We start from the raw sequence: 17,477 nt of genomic DNA, 5'->3' as shown, positions 1-17,477 counted from the left end.
TAGTTCTGTAATAGTAGCTAACATCTATTTAATCACACTAAAGATTGGAAGATTGGAGAAAGTAAATCCTTTGTTATATGTAATTTACAGTCTCATGCATGAATTGTTGACTTAAGGGCTTTGACAGATGGGACAAAGGGGGGAAAAAAAAAGGCGGAACTGAGCAGTGGGTGCTTAGGCAGGGATTAAGAGGATTGGTCGGGAGAGTAAGAAAATCCCGAGTCCAGTGCCTGCATTTGTGAGCCTGGGAGGCTGAAAGTGACTGAGAGGATAGTCGTATTGTATGTGATGTGAAGGATTTTCTTGGGATTGAGGAGAATAATTTAGCAATGACCCTGCTTACCTCCCAATCCGCTCAGCCTCTAAGTTCAAGTAGGTAGGCTGCTCAGTTGTTTGCCACAAGATGATCAGTGAGGTTTATCTTGATTGCTGATATGGTAAATGGCAATGCCCCCCTTTTCTGTGTAGAGATTTTGTAATCTAGAAATGAACATTTGTAAAGTTATCCTCATATATTAAAAATGTGGCTATATGTCATTTAGGAGCGGGAACATTCTGTAGTATAAGATCAATGCGATTGCTGGTTAGTCTCTCTTGACTAATTTCCAGAGTGTTAGAAAAGCTTTAGCCGTGTTATTAAAGTAAAGATTCTCTTTGCTATAGATACGTGAAGTTTTGTATTACAGGAGATAAAGAATTGATAAGCGAAACACAATTTTAACATGGCTAAGGCAGCAAATGTAGTATGTTCACTTTAAAACCTGTATACATCTAGATGACAGAAATTTGAAAATTAATCAACCAAATGATATGGTGTTAGTTCATAATATGCTTTAGTTTATGTTTAAAATATACAGTGCTGAAAATAAATGTTTCATTTTTATTGCTGAAAGAATAGTTTTACATTTTATAATTATGGTTACTATTGAAAAAAGAAGAAAAAGTATCCAGCTTAGGATACAACAGAACAATGCAGGGCATGCAGTTATTTTAGTCATCTAATATGTCAGCATTCAAGAATCTGAACCGATTGTTTAAAAAAAATCTTGTACTTTGTTTCTTTTGTTGCTCACTTCCAACTTTGTCATCTGTCAGAATGCAAAAAAAAATTATCCTTCTATAACCATTGACAGGATAACACAAAAGCTGTCTCCAGGTCGATATTTTGCAGCAATATTTTTAACATACGAACAGTAGTTTTTATAATTTCACCTTGGTGCTCAACCATTTATTATCGTATCAGAAGCATGTCAGTAATTCCTTTCTAAATGTCTGCTTCTTTTAGTGCTGAGACCCACATCAAGGGCTTCACACTGAACAGTGCTGCCAGCAGCCTCCTCATCATATCGCAAGTTAGGCGGGATTATTTGAAAGGTATGTCACAATGCTTGACCTTTACGTCACATTAATGCCTCTGCAGATTTTTCTTGTAACGCCCTTCGAATACTTGGATAAAGGAGTCCATTTAGCAAATTACCTGCTTATCAAGAGCCTTTTGTGGTAGCTGAGAGACGTAAATTACTGTACATGCATTTATAATACAGCTTGAATATGAATGTACTTGTCATTTGACCACTTAGTCCAGTTTCCATTCCATTTAACACAAGATGGGTTTTCTTAAGATGAATCACAGCTCTTCAGACATGCAAAATTTGTGCTCCAGAACGAGAGAAAGTACAGGCTTTCAAGTGCGTTAAAATTCACAGCACAAGTCATTTTGCTTTGGAAATTAACATACTTTAGAGCATCTGAAACAATTCCCAGCAGTTGTTTCTTGCATATTGTGTTGGTTGTGTGAGATACCAGATGAGTTAAATTGACTGTTAAATGTGCATGATTGTGCACTAAATGATTATAATATTGATTTAAAAACTTAATCAAATACTTTTTAATAGTTCTCAATACCAACAGTAACAAAATACTCCGTTTCGTTTTCTTTTTAATGTAACAACGATGATAGGAAAGAAAATGGTGGCTGAAGAGTATGTAAGGGTACTGAACAAGATGGTGGATAAAGTTTGTAGTTGTGTTAATGTAGTTCTTGGCATTGGTTGTTTTGCAGTCTAGAGTTTAGCTCTACAGCGTTACATTCTACTTATTAAGTTGGTCTGTAGAGCTCTTGTGAGAGAGGAAAACTCTGCAAGCACGTAGTTTTACATGCAGTGCTGTGTCTGTTATCCCTGTGCGAGCGGAAGTGCAGTGTTGATACGTACTTTCATCAGTACCTTTAAGCATCAAAGCAGCTATATACGAAGAAAATGTATTACACTGAACTGGGTTTTACTTTCATACCATAAGGCACACCAGAAAATCCATTTTTGATTCTGCCATCAGTTAATTTTATTTCATTCCATTATGCGTAGCTGTAGTAGCCCATACCCATGTAACATCATCTACGTTAAAATACTCTTAAGATGAGCATTTAGATGCATCTTCTCACTTGTACTGTTTCCTGCAGCTGATAAACTTGTCTTCTTTCAAATTCCTTCCCCATTTGGTCTCCAGTCTGACGTCATTGCCAGGTGTCATCGACTGAAATATTTGTGGTGAATGCAATTGCTTCTCTTGCTATTGGCAAGTCTTTACTTTTTGCAGCTTTCAAGTCCTTCACCTGACATTCCTGTCTGATTTTCTTCTAATAAATTTTCTGCTTTTTCTTGTCCAGTGTGCCACAAAGTTTTGCCAGTTATTCCTAAATATTACACGCCAAAAATCTTCCCTTCTTCAGAACATCACTGACGTTTCTGTATTCTGCCAATCTCTTGCACTAAGTACATGATTGCTTTCTAGCTAGCATACTAAATTCTCTGCCACGTCAACACTCTCCCTTGCGGTACTCTAAAACTGCTTCTTTTTGCACAATGCAAAGTTTCTCAAGAAGTCTGTGGAATTACATTGGTTTGCAAAATTATTTTTTCCTTTATCTTCTGCATTGAACAGGCTTTACTTTGGTAATTTAATTGAATAGTCAGTCTTGATCCTTGTTTCTATATTTATTTGAAAGATCCTGCTTCTCTTATTGTAAGTGAAGCCTTGAAAATGCAAGCTACTAAATACTTCAACCATACTTGTAATTTTCTGAGGCTCATAGATTACCCAAAAAATTTTTGGGCACGTTCTTTTTGTAATCTTTTGGTGGTGAGCTCCATTTGACCTACATCCTGTGATGGCTTTCACTTGTGTAAAACTTGCTTGCTTTACCACTTCATCATATAGTTCACCATCATTCTTTGCTGTCTAATGTGGTATAGTTAAAAGTTTTTATGTAGGTCCCTAAGTATACTTGTAAGAGCTCTAAATATTCTAGCAAGAACTTGGTAAAACCCAGGTTACTTTGAGTCAGAACTTGAGTTTCACAGTATGGAATTTGCAGAGGAAAGCCTTGTAAGAGATAAACGGTGGGTTTTCACAAGCACGTAGTTACCTGCTTTTCAGTACAGAAAAATCAAGGGATTAAATTCTGAATTCACATCAGTAGTAATGAGTGCATGTACGGTCAGGAGAGAATTTGAACTTAGCATGTGTTTTAAGTTTCCTTTTTAAACTTTATGAATCTTCTGATGTAGTGGTCCTTCTCCCCCCCCCCCCAAAATGAAAAGGGGGAGAGGGGGGTACAGAAAGAAAATTTGCTGTGAAGGACATTTAGGCATGCAGGATGTTTTTTCTTCCTCTCTTGTAAAAGGTAATATTTGGTTTCTGCAGTACCTGCATATATTGAATTGGAATGTTAATGCTGTGGAGTTCAAGTGGGTGTATATTATGTTCAAAGTGTTATCCCTTGGTATTATAATTATTATCTGTGAATAATCCTGCCTGTGCTGCTGAGGAGTAAGAGGTTTTTACCAGAGGGGCATGTCTTCCTCTGTGTGTTTGTTCATGTATAATGTAAATTGACAAGAATTCTGGTTAGAGGAATGAGGGCGACTGCATCTGCGGTGGGTTTAGGGAATTTGTGGCAGATGACAAGAGATAGATTTTGTGTGTTTTTAACATAGGTAATTGCTATAGTTTTAGGAGTTCTTGAGGTAACTGTCCAGTTTTGAGTTTATTTTTGTTCCCATATGGAGACTTGTCCTTTGCATTTATTTAAAAATTAAATGTTGGTAAATAAAGTTTTGGTGCATATTTAAAAAGACACATCTGAATACTAGACTTCAGCAGTTTTAATAATGAATTATATTTTTAAACTATGTTCTTAAATATGCAACATATTTGGTTTTTAGTAAAGAAAGTTTGCTATAATTTGGAGAAAAAACAAGCTGAAAAGGTCATGACTTTAAGGTCATAAGGGAGGACATTTGTGACACAGTTGCTTTCCTTGAGCTGGATACTAAAAGAAATTAATTAAATGTTGAAAGTATCTTGAGACTTTTTATTGAGAAATATTAAGGCATTTTAACCTGAATTACTGTTGAAACTTTTTGTGTGTGTACATATTCAAGTTATAATTTACTAGCAGTTTGGGGGCTTAAGTTCAGCAAGAGAATTATTTTCTGTACGCGTTTTTAAAAGGGTAGTGTTAATGATACCAGCAGCATGGTTGCCTTCTGAAATAAAGTCTGATTTCCTTTTCCCTTATTTCTTTACCATTGTTAGATGCCATGGCTGTTTTAAAAGGAATGCTTGACAGCGGCATGTTGCCTACTAGACCAGCAGTTGTTGCACTCATTCAGACTCTGGCAGAAAAAGGAGACCTAAAGAACCTGCAGGCACTTAAAAACATCCTGGGAGACACCTCAAAATCCATTGGTATATCTGCCTCACTATTAGCTAATGCTGTTGCATTGGCTCATACTATGAAGTAAGTATTTCTAGGACTGGCATAGGTAATTCTCCTATGCAGAGTGGTTGGAAATCACTTGCGTTATCCATTTCATTCTGTTTGCGTTCTTACAGTGTCCTAGATGTTAAAATTCTGGTCAAGTTGATTAGTGTGCTATTCAGTTCTGTGCTGGTATTGTTTCCCAAACGTATTTGGGGTTGAAAATCATTTGATGAAATACAGGGACAGCTATGAAGCATGTGGGAGAGCATAAAGTCTTCTCTGGTGCTGTAATTTAGATTTGATACCTTTATTCTAATATATTACACTTCATGTAAAGTGTTCTCCTTGGTGTTAAATCAAAAGCCCTATGAAATCTGAATGTAAAATTGAATTACTTCATCAATATAAACTTAGCACCCATACATATAATACATATACCCATACATATAATATTTGTTTGGAAACAAAAATCTGCTACTGGTTCCAGTAGTTGAAATGACAAAATATGACTGTGTTTGTCCTGAAAATGTGAAAGCCCGATATTATATCTGTGGAGCGGTTTTTGGGGTTATTTTTGTCAGAATTATAAAAAATTGGCAGTTATGCTGTTTTAGGCCACAGTTTCAATCATGACAATTATCCCCACACTTTGAGTATCCTTTGATTCAATGGTTTAATTCAGTATCATGTTCTGCCTAGCTTTTTTGTTCTAGTTGATACGTTGGTACTGTGGTAGTTTATCCTTTGTATAAAACTGCATGGGGGAAGCACTTCTGGGAGAAAGGGCGTACTATGAACCACTCAAATATGCTTTTCAGGGACCAGTCTTCATGAATCCTACATATTTTGTTATTTTATTTCAAACCGGTTTCATCAAGTCAAGCTCCTGTGTTTAACTTGGCAGGAAAGCTGTAGAACTGTGTAGTACATACCAGTTACCTGATAGCCTCAGGCGTGCTGGACCAGAGAGAATAGTCACTGCAGTGTTTGGAACAGCAAGAGGAGAAGAACCATGCAGGCCAGCTCCAGTAGTGAGCTCACTATATTTTCAGCCACTGAAAAACAATCTGTCTGTAAAGGACTGATCCTGTAAATACTTAGCTCTGAGTGGTCCTTGGCACACAGTTCTAATGTGTTGGCTTTTGCCTAAATTAAACACCCCAAATAGGAGAGAGGCTGGAGGATTTGTCTCATAAGCTGCATATTTTCCTACATTTCCATGTCATAAGTGTTGCAGAGTCATGCCATGTTGTTAAGATGTAGATTGGTGACAAGAATAAATAAATAAATTGTTATATGCAGGCACAGGGTATTTAACCAGCATCAACTTTTCTTTTCCTGTACTGAAACCAGCTTGGATGCATGAAAAGACTTAGTGTCAGCATAAATAATATGTACCTTATATATTCTTAAATATCCTTCAAACTGTACCTTGAGTACTATGAAAAGCAGATTCTAACAGGTATTTTTAATACCTGTTCATTTATTGGTAGATTCATGTTTCTGATATAGTTTTCAAACCATTTTTCATAGCTTTCAAATGTGCTGCGTTTCTGCTTCACCTAAAAGCATTCATCATGCTCTGATTTCTTTTTCAATTAGATTAGAGTGGACTGGTAAGAGAAGTTGTCATTTGAACTCTTTAGAATGCTAGAAGTACAACTTACACTTTGCTGAATACTTGCTGCATTCTTTTATTAGCATTTGCTATACTTAAGCCATAAAATTAAAAATGTTTAGACAAAGGTACTGACCATAAGACATTTAGTATTGTCTTTTGCATCCAAAAAGGCAGGCATGGGAAAAATCAGGTAAATAATTAATTGTATAGCATTAAAAAAATACTTTAGTTGCATGCATTAATTATTCAGATAACTTCAGCTAATGTTTCGATTTTGCCTTCTAGGTTTGCAGAACACATTTTCCTAAAGCAGCTAGCTGAACTTTTCTTTCTTAATGAGGAAAAAAAGCACGTCAAAATTACTTAGCTTTTGTACAGGTCAAAGGTCATAAAAAAATATTTATGGGTTAATTTATTAATTCAGTCATAAATTGTTTCACTTTTACAGTATCTGAGCGAAGTCATAGTTATTCAACCATTGCTGGGAAATATAACCTTAATGTAGAAAACAAAAACTTTAATATAATTGCTTATTTAGGTTTAGATATCTTGATTTCAGAAACTAAGCCAGTTCAATCTGTTTTCCTAGCAATGACCTTGATGCTGCCGTGGAATACATTGAGCCTGTGCTTATCTCTGGTGCACAGAATCCTGATCAAGCTGTCACAAGTATTTCCTATTTGTTAAAAAAGGTGTCTGAGGAAGGATTAGAACCAGCTTTGGAAAAATGTAAGTTAATTGCAATGATATTTAAATATTCTGACTAGACAGAGGTGTTATGAAAGAGCTATTACATGTAAAACCGGCTCAGTCAGCATAAATCATGCCTGTGAAGTTTACAAAAGTGGCTTTTCAATCAAAGGTTTTCCTTATGTGCCCATCATTTTGCAGTTGGTGTGATGGCAGAACGACTGGCCAGTCAGTTTGGAATTTACAGACCTGTCACAGATCTTTTCCTTCAATATGTCAGTGCAGACAGAGTGGATGATGCCAGATCGCTGCTACAGGTAATGACATAACAAGAGAGGTACAGAAATGCGTTGAGCTCTTCGAAGGTTAACTGAGAAACTGTCAAAAAGAGGTGGTGTATCGCATAGGCTAGTACTAGTATGCTTTTGAGTTACAGCATGAGTAGCAGTAACACAGTTTAGACTATTCCAAACCATGAGCTAGTATGCTAGAACTGATATTAGTAGTAGGTGCCAGAGTTGCAAGTTTTTTTGTCTTCTAATAACCTGAAGAAAATAATGGAAGACTGAATATTGCTTGAAATTCCATCCAAAGCAAGTATTATTTTAAAGTTTTCTGCTGGACAGCAGGTGCTTCTTGCAAACCATTTCCTTGCAACTTCTCAGGTAATTTCTTAAGTGTTGTAAACACACTATCTTACAGCTGTACAGTTTGCAAACCAGAAGCAGGCAACGTTTGCTTCTCATGGACCTTCGTTCACTTGGTTGCTCTAATACTGTATATGCTGTATTCAAGCTTTATCAAAGAGCTGAATTTGCTTTCCAGTCACTTGAGCGTCACAGGTGCATTAAAAGCCAAATGCTGGTCTCTGTGCCACAGTCTCAGCTCAGTTAGCCATCTTCAAGGAACGGGACAACTGCATGCATGCCTTTTGTACAGAGCTAAAGACAAAGCCGAGCCAGAGGTGGGATGAACTGTGGGTGATGCGAGCTGCCGCTGGTGGCGTGCACAGGCTCTGTCAGGGAGGCTCATCCCAGCCGGTGGCCGTCCAGCAGTCACCCCGATTCTGCAGATTGTCCTGTCTGCATAGGCTTCTGCCTCAAATTGAGGCCTCCTATCATCTCCTGGTAGTGCATACTTCTGATTTACCAGTTCCTAAGGTATTTTAAGCTGAAGAAAAAGCTGTGCTTCATCCATCCGATGTTTTATGATATTCCAAGAACATTTTTTGAGAAGAATGTATGCCAGCAAATGTGTTCGGTTACTTCTGCTACAGTGTGAAGTGTATTGTTTGTATATTCACTGCTCTGGAATATTGCTTTGTTTATTGCTTTGCCTAACAGTTCAGCTGAGTATTCAATTAAAAGGAGACTACAATTTTGATATAAAACCCTCCTGCTATGTAGCATGAAACATCAAAATGCAAAAAAATCTCAAGTTGTTTTACTCTTCCTGATTTTTTGATTGCTCTTTGAAATGAATGAAATTGAACGAATGAATGAAACTGAATGAGTTGATGAAAATTGGTTACAATTTCTTCCTTTTGTGAAGATAGAGGGGTTTGCATTTTTAAGTAAAATCTGCATATTCTTAAAACTTTTTAAAACATGGAATAATTTCCATTCATATATTCATAAAACTTCTTATTATAAGAGCATCCAACTGTTGGAATTAAATTCATGGCTCTATAGCATGCTTCAAATAACATTGTATATGCTTTATCTCGGGGAAGAATTTTAAAGTATTTTCTGTTAAGTAGACATTCACAGATAAGCTTGTGTTGAAACTTCTGTGTATGTGAGAAAATTTGGTTTTTGTATGATGCAGGAGAAATTTTGGGTGTATTAAGCATTCTTGACTGCTGTTGCGGATCAAGTATTTTACTAATAGCTAACTAGAAGATAGTGATAACCACTGTCCATTGTTCATCATTCTCTTGAAAAGTAAACCACAATCTAAATGAATTATTTTGCTTATAATAATCTGGAATATAAGTGTACACACAGATACTCCTTGATTTCAGAAATGCATCTAAGAGTCTATTTAAAAGTTCAAGAAATAGCAACAGTGTCTTTTGTACTGTCTGGAGGGAGAATGCTTTTACTGATGAAAGCCATAAGTGATTTGATACTTCAGCATGAAAGGGGGCTGTGGAAAACAGCTCCAACTAGATTGTCTCTTTCCTCTCAGTAAATAAAATGTTGCAAGTTTCTCCCCTGAATATTCTGTCTCTATTTATCGCCGTAAAGCAAATTTTTGTCAGAACAGTGCAGGTACACTTTTGCCTTAATTTGCCTGCTGGAACGAGGCTTCACACCTTTTCACCTGGACCATAAAGAGCTTGTCAAACTATATTACACATACCATACAATCATAACGGCATAAACTAAAATTTCTTGTTTGCGTATGTCTAAAATGCTAATTCATTATATTAAATTCATGGTATGTGTATTTTAGCTGCACAATATTCTCTTCTGCCTGTACATTTTGATACTGATAAAATATCTTACAGCTGGTAAAAAGCACTGTGCGTTGTAATTTTAAGACTGACACCTTTGAGGAACATACACTAAAATATTGTCTTGTATATTTTATTTTGCCCTTGTTTCTAAAGTAACGTAGATTTTTGATTTATCTGGGCTGTCTCAAACTTTTTTTAAGTTCAACTCTCTCTCTCAAACACTGTCTATTGCAGTGAAAGCCTTTTATAAAATAGAGAGATTGAAATCAGTCCTTTGTATGCATAAGTGTAGGTAATTATACTTTAAAGAGAACTTGCTTTGTACATTTTAATTTTTATAAAGAAACGAGCAGTTATCTCCCTGACACCTTATTAAATGTATAATTAACCTTATGATCCCTAGCTCACTTGTGAATGCTTGGCAGTATAATTGGAGAGGAATAGTGTTTCTCTTTTTCATTCTTTTGCAGTCCTAAACCTTTTTTGTGGTATGTTGAAGTATTAGTTTAATTCTTTCCTCTTTTGTTTTAAACAAACTTTATACCTACCATTTTAAAAACAACATTTACCAAAACGGTGCATGAAATGAACTTCTTTCATGTGTTAAGTGGTGTTTTGGTGTCGGGTTTGTTGTGGGGTGGAGGTTTTTTTGGTGTTTTTTGTTGTTGGTTTTTTTTTTCAAACTAATGGTTAATTATTTACCTTGTAAATAGGTAATATATTAGTATATTATTTTACATGTCTGTAATTGGGTATTTTTATCTGGGTTATTTTGTTTATCACTAACCTACTCATGACTGCTACATTATTTCTTTTTCTTTAGAGGTGTGGTGCATTAGTTGAGGAAGAGAGAACTTTAGTGAGTTTCATGGCTAGATCAGCATCTAAACCTGGACAGGTATAATATTTTTTTGTGTATGTCATTGTATATGTAGCAAAATACTATTTCATCAACCTTTGTTGAAGTGTTTTGGATCTTGAACTTCACAGTTGACAGCTTTATCATGTTCCTCGGGGAGGGGGGAGGTTAATTTGCAGAGCTGGTTACATTTAAAGGAACAGTTTACTTTAACTACACCCTCTTTTCCATCATGCTTCATAGTATTTTTCTATTGTTTCAGTAATTTCCTCCATTTTTGATGTTATACTTTATATCCTACAAACATTGTGCTTTAAATGTTTTACTGCACTATCCAGTTCAGTATCGCAACCTGAAAGTACTTATTTTGTTGGCTACATTGTATGAATACAAATGCAAGTTAAAACCTCAGCCTTTCTCTAATAATAAAATGTCTCTGTGTTTACATTAAAAGACACATTTCATATTACTTGTTATGGTGATTTGGGCATGTATCTAGTTTGAGCATCTGTTTAGATTCCTGGCTTTGTGCTGTAATGAGAAATGCTCTCATAATTGTGCCTGCTCTACTCCTGTCCCTCCCTCCCTCATATACCCTGCTCAAGTTTAAAAAAAAATAAAAATAAAAAAAAATCACCCAAAGCAATCAAACAAACAACAAAAAAAAACAACCCAGCACTGAACAACAAAAAAAACCAACCAAAACACATATACGCATGCAAAACCACATTAATTTCTTTTTCATAGAGGAGCCGCATCAGTTAATACACAAACTAGAATAAATATTTTTCAAATGAGGGGAAATTGCACATTTATGTTTTGTGGAAGTTGCCATTAAATACTCATAAAGTTCTTCTGTTGAAGTGATGATGATAAATATGATGATGATAAACACTATCTTCTGGTGTCTGTAAAAATTAAAAAATTAAAAAAAAGGAAATTAAAAAAACTTGACATTTTCTAGCTTTTCAAGCTGAAATTTTAATAACAGCTAGAAGTTAATAGTATGAGGTAAAGATGGTACTAGTTGCTATAAACTTTTTTAAATTCAAGACCTCAGAGGTTTTGAAACTGGAATCAGAGGTTGAGTGTGGGAAGTTCCAAATTTAAGCACAGTAGTTAGTGATCTGACTTCTTTTAAGCACTGATCACAGCTACTATTGACCTCTAGGTCAGTGAAGGCTGCTGAGTAGTTTGCATTTTTTTTAGATGGGTTGAAGTCCTGACATATTCTCATTAATACATTAGTTGCTTCCTTCAACAAAAATAGGGAAACTAATGTTCAGGCTTCTTGAGTATGGGTTTTAGTCCCATATTTTGTTTGTTTTATTTTGTGCCTGATTTCTTTGACTATTTCTTATCTGCATATGAAATTTTGGGAAGGAAGTTGTTATGTCTGCTCTCAGCAGCACAGTCCATTCCTTGTTATCAGTACAGATCTTTTCACTTAAAAGACCTGAAATAATTATTCAAACTTTGGCAATTTTATTTTGTTCTTTAAGAATTGACGCTAATGTTCTTTTTGTCTATGCATTAAATTTCATAGGCAAAGAAGATCAAGACACTTCTAGAACTGATTCCTGAGCATCTAGATATGGAAATTGTGTACCGTTACCTCATGAGATGTTATGGTAATTTACTCTCCTTGGAATAGGGGTTTTTTCAGTAAGAGCTCTTGAGACATTCAGAAAGGTCATGGAAACCCTTAGAATGGGGAGTAGGATCTACACTGTGAAACTTGCTTTACAGTTTGAGCCACAAAGAGGTGGGAGGTTTGTCTAGGGTTTGTGGTGTTCAAGTCTTTTGGGTCTGCATACTGTCCTAGCTATTAGGTTGGAAAAGCAACCAGCTGACCCAAGCCTTGAATCCTTTACAAAAGTGCTGTATTAGGTTAAAGGATATTGCTACAGTAGAGGCTAAGTAGGGGTTTTGCATAATAAAAAAAAGAATCCATCCTAATCTATGGAGAGAAATACTGTAGAAATGAATGGCTTCTAAAACAATTCTAGCTTTTTTCCCAAAAAATTTAATGTGTTTTTGTTCCTTTTATGTGTGTGTTTCAAAATCATAAGTGATTTGTTCTATCAGTAATGTGCAAGGACCTTATTGTTAGTGTAGATTCTTTATGCTTGTTTTAATTTAGCCAAAGTTAATATTCCAGGTGCCTTCATTTGGATTTACCTGAATAGTTGACTGGAAGTGCTAATCATTTCTCTTTATAGTTGAAGTCAGAGAGGAACAGCTCTAAAAAAAAAAAAAAGTCAAGTTGCTTATTTAAGTATGTTTATTTGCACCACTTACTCTTGAAAACCCAGGACATAGCCTCGTGGCAACACTCAGTTGGAAGCTTGCCTCTTTGTGCTGCAGTGTCGTTTGCCTTGTATACTCTGGTATGGTCCTCCAGTTTTATTACAGGGAGTAAATACTCTTCACAGGTCTAGTACAAGCAAAAAGATATAGTGACAGGAGCCCTTGTGCTCCAGTATCTCACAGAGGAGATAAATAGGAATAATTAAGTAAAACACTTCAAACCCAAATCCAAAGATGGTGTTAAAGGAATACAAGCTTCACTGTATTTGAGTCAACGTGTAGGAGTTCTCATGATGTAGTATCTAACTTAGAAAATTCACTTGCTTAGTAACGTTCAAAATAGCAATTGCTACCAAAATCCTTTAGCCCCATAGTTTCGTTCGCAGCAGGGTAAGTTTTCTAACATGTTTTTATAAAACAAAACACCACCCTCTTGTCACCAGTGCTGTACTTGCTGCTTTACACTATCATTAGTCCTTTACTGCTTTTACCTCAGTAAAAATTCCAGAAGTGAAATAATTAATTTTTTCAATATCCTTTCCAACTACATCGTAGTACAGCAATTTCATAGAGATTGCAGGGAATCAATCACTTGCTCTGTTACACCTAGAACAGTGATTAGAGTGTATTTAACATGTGAAGCCACACTGTATGTGTACAGATGATTGCTGTAGTTTCTTCAGGCAGAGACGTAGCTGGCTCGTAGCGAGTTCTAGAGGAGGCATTCAGTACCAGCATGAAGAGTGTTAAAAGCTGTTCCCAGGTTATTCTGTACAAGCATCGCACCTGTATGAGACATGGATTCCACTCCTGTATCAGGTAGAAGAGCGCACATCAGTTACTTGACCTACTTTACCAGGGCTGGGCCGGATTAGTCATACTAGGATATCTTTGCGTTTTCTATTGCATCTTTCTGTTTTAAGGAGGTAAGGTGTTGTCCTACTCTTAGGATATTCAGGGGCGTTTACTGTATTCTGTGCCCACCATGTATAGTACGTACAGACTTGTGCACATGAACAGCAACTTAGCTAGCTCTTCCTCTCATCCCTTCTCTTCCGTTCTTGATACCTTCTGCAGTGGTGAGTATGTTAGTTTCATTTGCCTGTTAAAATGATCATCAGTAAAATATATAGCACAGCTGAAATTTAGAAGGCTGTGCTTAGGCTGTGTTCTAGCCACGAGAGCCAGAAATAGGATCTTTTAAATAAAAGATATTTTTTTTTGGTTTTCATTTTACAGTTAGTAAACTTTAAAACATGATTTCTCATATTGGGCCAAGTCCAACCTTATAGTATCATCATTTTCTAGAGAACAAATGATTCTACTGTCAGGTCTGTTGTTTTTAATTTGTTAGAAAGGGGAATGAAAGATGACAGAGTACTATTACTACAATTGGTTACTGTTACTAGTTATCAAAATAAATGGACAAATAAAATGAATTATGTTAATGTGTTTAGTGAAGATATTGTAGAATATAGATCACAGCTGAAGGAAGTCTGATCGTATATCAGACATCCATGACTGAACAAATAAAGGGATGTTTACTCCTTTCCTTGTCCTGAGATATGATCCACTGCCAGGACTAGATTTCCTTCATCTGGTAAGTTGCATAATCCTTTGTTGTATACCTTCTAGAAAACAGAAATATGTAAAATCACATTTGCATAGTCTGTTAAATGCAATCTAACTGTTAGCTCTTTTTGTTTTCCATACAATAAATACATCTATTTTTAAAAAATAGAAAGTTAGCGATTTTTATTAGGCTTTCATTAAACCGTCATTTTGTGCAGTTTCTGCAGTAGCCTCCCACATTCAAAAAGGAGCTCAGCCACTTGCCAGATGTTGAGTGGGAAGATTTTTCTCATGAGAAAGGGACCCAGGGATCCATTTTTGCATAATTAAAGCTTTATTTGCCTTTAAGAACCATTGTTTTTATAGCCCCTGTGGTTGTGAAGGTGGTGTTTCCAAATGTGAATAAGAATGAACCTGAGATAGCTGCCATGCTGCAGGTGTTTGTGTTTTCCCAAGCAGCAAAATGAATTTAACTGGACATGATGGCTTCCTTATTGTTCACAAGATGCTAGGAACTGTTGTACTGCTGCTCGGACCCTGAGGACAACAGTGAAACTGTCAGGGGTCGCTTTAATTTTGTCCTGATGCTTCTCAAGCAAATGCCTGAGCAGCAGAAAAGTCTATGGTTAAGCATGAGTCAGTGTAGAAGGAGGAGTTTCTCCCCTCTCCCACTTTAGAGGACAGAGAAATATACTTCCCTCTTCTACAGCTAGAAATGAATAGCACTTTAAAGAAATGAAGCATGGATTAGTTAGAACCTGTTGCAGGGGATGGTGCCTTTTATGGAATATACAGCAAAATGTTATTGGTTACCTAACCAGTTAAGGTTTGTAATACTGTTCGCGGGTCAGTAAAAATTTTCTCCCGCTCAGTATGATGAAGTGGGTTTTCCTTTGTTGTCTCACACGAGCATCTGACCTTTGTTGTCTTGGTTCCTTTAGGTTATAGTTTTTGATGTAGCCAGCGCCTGTAACCATAACAGTATTCTGTCAGTACTTAAGGGAATTAAATTCTGTTCTAGAGTTTTACACACTGAACTTGGGTGGCTTCTGTTCTGGTTTTTAAAACTTTTTTTCATTTGCTTCAGAGAGGGGCATATGGCTCTGTATCTCACATGCTAGAGTGGTGTGTTCTCACTGTGCAGCTCTTACTCCTTTGTGGTTCCAGCACATTCTTGAAGGAATTGATCATCCAGCCTCTAATAAAAAGGAAAGCTAGAATGGTTGTATGTTCTCTTCTCTTACGTGAATTGTCAGTAGAACATGAAGAATATCTGGATGTCCTGGTTTGAGGTAAAACAGAACCAATTTTCACGACACCAGAGTATTTTGAATATTGTGTATTAAAATATTTAGAATATGTTTTGGCAAGTAGTAGGAAAGCATGACATTGTGGAAACAGGTGAAAAGAGGAACAGTTAACCACTGGGGTTTTTTTTATTTTATTTTTTTCTTCAGAATTGGATGGGGACGTTGCTGCTGTAAAGGCTGTGTATGAGAAAACAAGAAAGGAGAATATACAGCTGCACGAGCTATCTCTGAAATCTTTAGCAGCTTTTCTGAAGAAAGCAGGAGAGCCTGTCCCTTTCACTGAGCCCCCTGTGAGTATTTCCTAATTAAGAAATAGATCTGCAGAATTGTGTATGTTCAATGTTAATAAAACAAATTCCAGGGAATAATTACATAGGGATTAGATCTCTGCAGAGACTCCTCAAAGGAGGTAATGTATGAAGTACTGAGTGTTGTAGGAGCTATAGTAATCTCGCATTGGATTTGACTTGAGGAAATAAAACCTCTTGGGGCTTACGGTATTTCAACTACCTGATCCTTATCAGGCACTCATCTACAGGTGTACCTTTATCAAATGTCCTTGGGGCATTTATCTAAGCAATTGAACTTTAAAAGGCTTACAGAATGTGTATTTCGTTAACAATTAGTGGGTTTTAGTTTTCGTTGATTACCTGTTGTGTATCTAGTACAAGTTGTTTTAGTAGGATGGGATTTTAGAATGGTAGGAATTATTTTTCTGTTGCAGCTTTGCTTCTAGCTGCCTTGCCAACAGATATATGCAACTGTGCAAATGTATCTTATTTGAGGGTGACAAGTGGCATGACACTAGATCTGTCAAGACTTGTAAATACTTCTTTCGCGTGATTCCTTTGACTAATAGTCTAATAGTACCCTTTTATCAAAGCAGAATTTAAAGACTTAGTATATTTTCCCTCTCTTAGCAAACTTTTTATTGCTATTTTCTAGCCACTTTTTGTATTCTAAAATAAGTGTTTTTCTATAGTTCTGTAAAGACGTGATTATGTGCTGTTTCTCCATATTGCTTCATGATAAATGCGATTTTCTTTTCTCATTTTGCAAAGTAGTAGAGAAAATTTTGGCATAAAATATTTTGTTTAGCCTTTTAATAGCTGTGGAGTTTTTTTCTGCAACCTTCACATATAATTTATAATCCGAATTTTTATTTGGCCTGTGTACATTTAAACCCTAGAATGTCTGTTTCTTACAAGTAGCTAGTGAAAATAAGGGTGTTTCTTCAAAGTCACTGAAATGATTCATTTTCTGATTTCCCTGTTCAATTTTTCTCTAATGCAGCTTGGTCTTTAAAAGCATCTCATAATTTTTTTGACACAATTGCAGATTGCAGTTAAAAAGTATTTTCATTTTTAAAATGAAATTGATTATATTATTGCATTTTGTAATAGAAGCTTCATTATGCATTTTTGGCAAGGTTTTCCCTTTCCTTTTATTCTCTCTCTCTCTGGTATTTCTCTTAATTATACAGACTTCAATACAGATCTAGTTTTGCATGACAGAGAATAATAGATTTTGCTTTTGTCAGGACATAAGACTTTGTTCAGAATTACTAACTTTTCAGTTGAAGCAATGTTGAACTTGTTTGTTCCACTCTCTTTATAGGAGACATTCAAGTTCTATGTGGAGAAATGGAGGAAAAGAAGATTGGAAGCATCGAACTGACAGTCTTTTATGCTTTAGTTGTTTATGAAATTGTTTAAATATTACATTCAATAAAAATTTTAAAAAGCATGTTTTTCTGTGTAATTTTTAATATAAATATGTGTTTAAACAGCACTTCCATAGCTGTAATTGATAGAAACATTCATTAGTAGAAATGCTGTTAAAATTGCTAATGAAATATCAAGATGCAGCTTTCTAGGCTATTTCTGTTT

General features: G+C 35.8%; 1 protein-coding gene across 1 annotated transcript in view; it reads left to right on the top strand.

Annotated features, from left to right (window-relative positions):
* The window catches only part of LRPPRC (leucine-rich pentatricopeptide repeat containing), an 82,033-nt gene extending 64,768 nt beyond the window's left edge, over window positions 1-17,265 (top strand). The window contains exons 30-37 of the mRNA XM_009880657.1: window positions 1,286-1,374; window positions 4,597-4,801; window positions 6,976-7,115; window positions 7,278-7,393; window positions 10,361-10,435; window positions 11,943-12,027; window positions 15,736-15,878; window positions 17,206-17,265. Of these exons, the coding sequence (XP_009878959.1) occupies window positions 1,286-1,374; window positions 4,597-4,801; window positions 6,976-7,115; window positions 7,278-7,393; window positions 10,361-10,435; window positions 11,943-12,027; window positions 15,736-15,878; window positions 17,206-17,265 (913 nt within the window). The remainder of the gene's footprint in view (window positions 1-1,285; window positions 1,375-4,596; window positions 4,802-6,975; window positions 7,116-7,277; window positions 7,394-10,360; window positions 10,436-11,942; window positions 12,028-15,735; window positions 15,879-17,205) is intronic.
* The last annotated feature ends 212 nt before the right edge of the window (window positions 17,266-17,477 follow it).

This window comes from Charadrius vociferus, unplaced genomic scaffold, assembly GCF_000708025.1.
Source record: "Charadrius vociferus isolate BGI_N301 unplaced genomic scaffold, ASM70802v2 scaffold192, whole genome shotgun sequence".
Lineage (NCBI taxonomy): Eukaryota > Metazoa > Chordata > Aves > Charadriiformes > Charadriidae > Charadrius > Charadrius vociferus.
The sequence above is the reverse complement of the archived record's forward strand: the minus strand, read 5'-3'. Positions and strand labels throughout refer to the sequence as shown.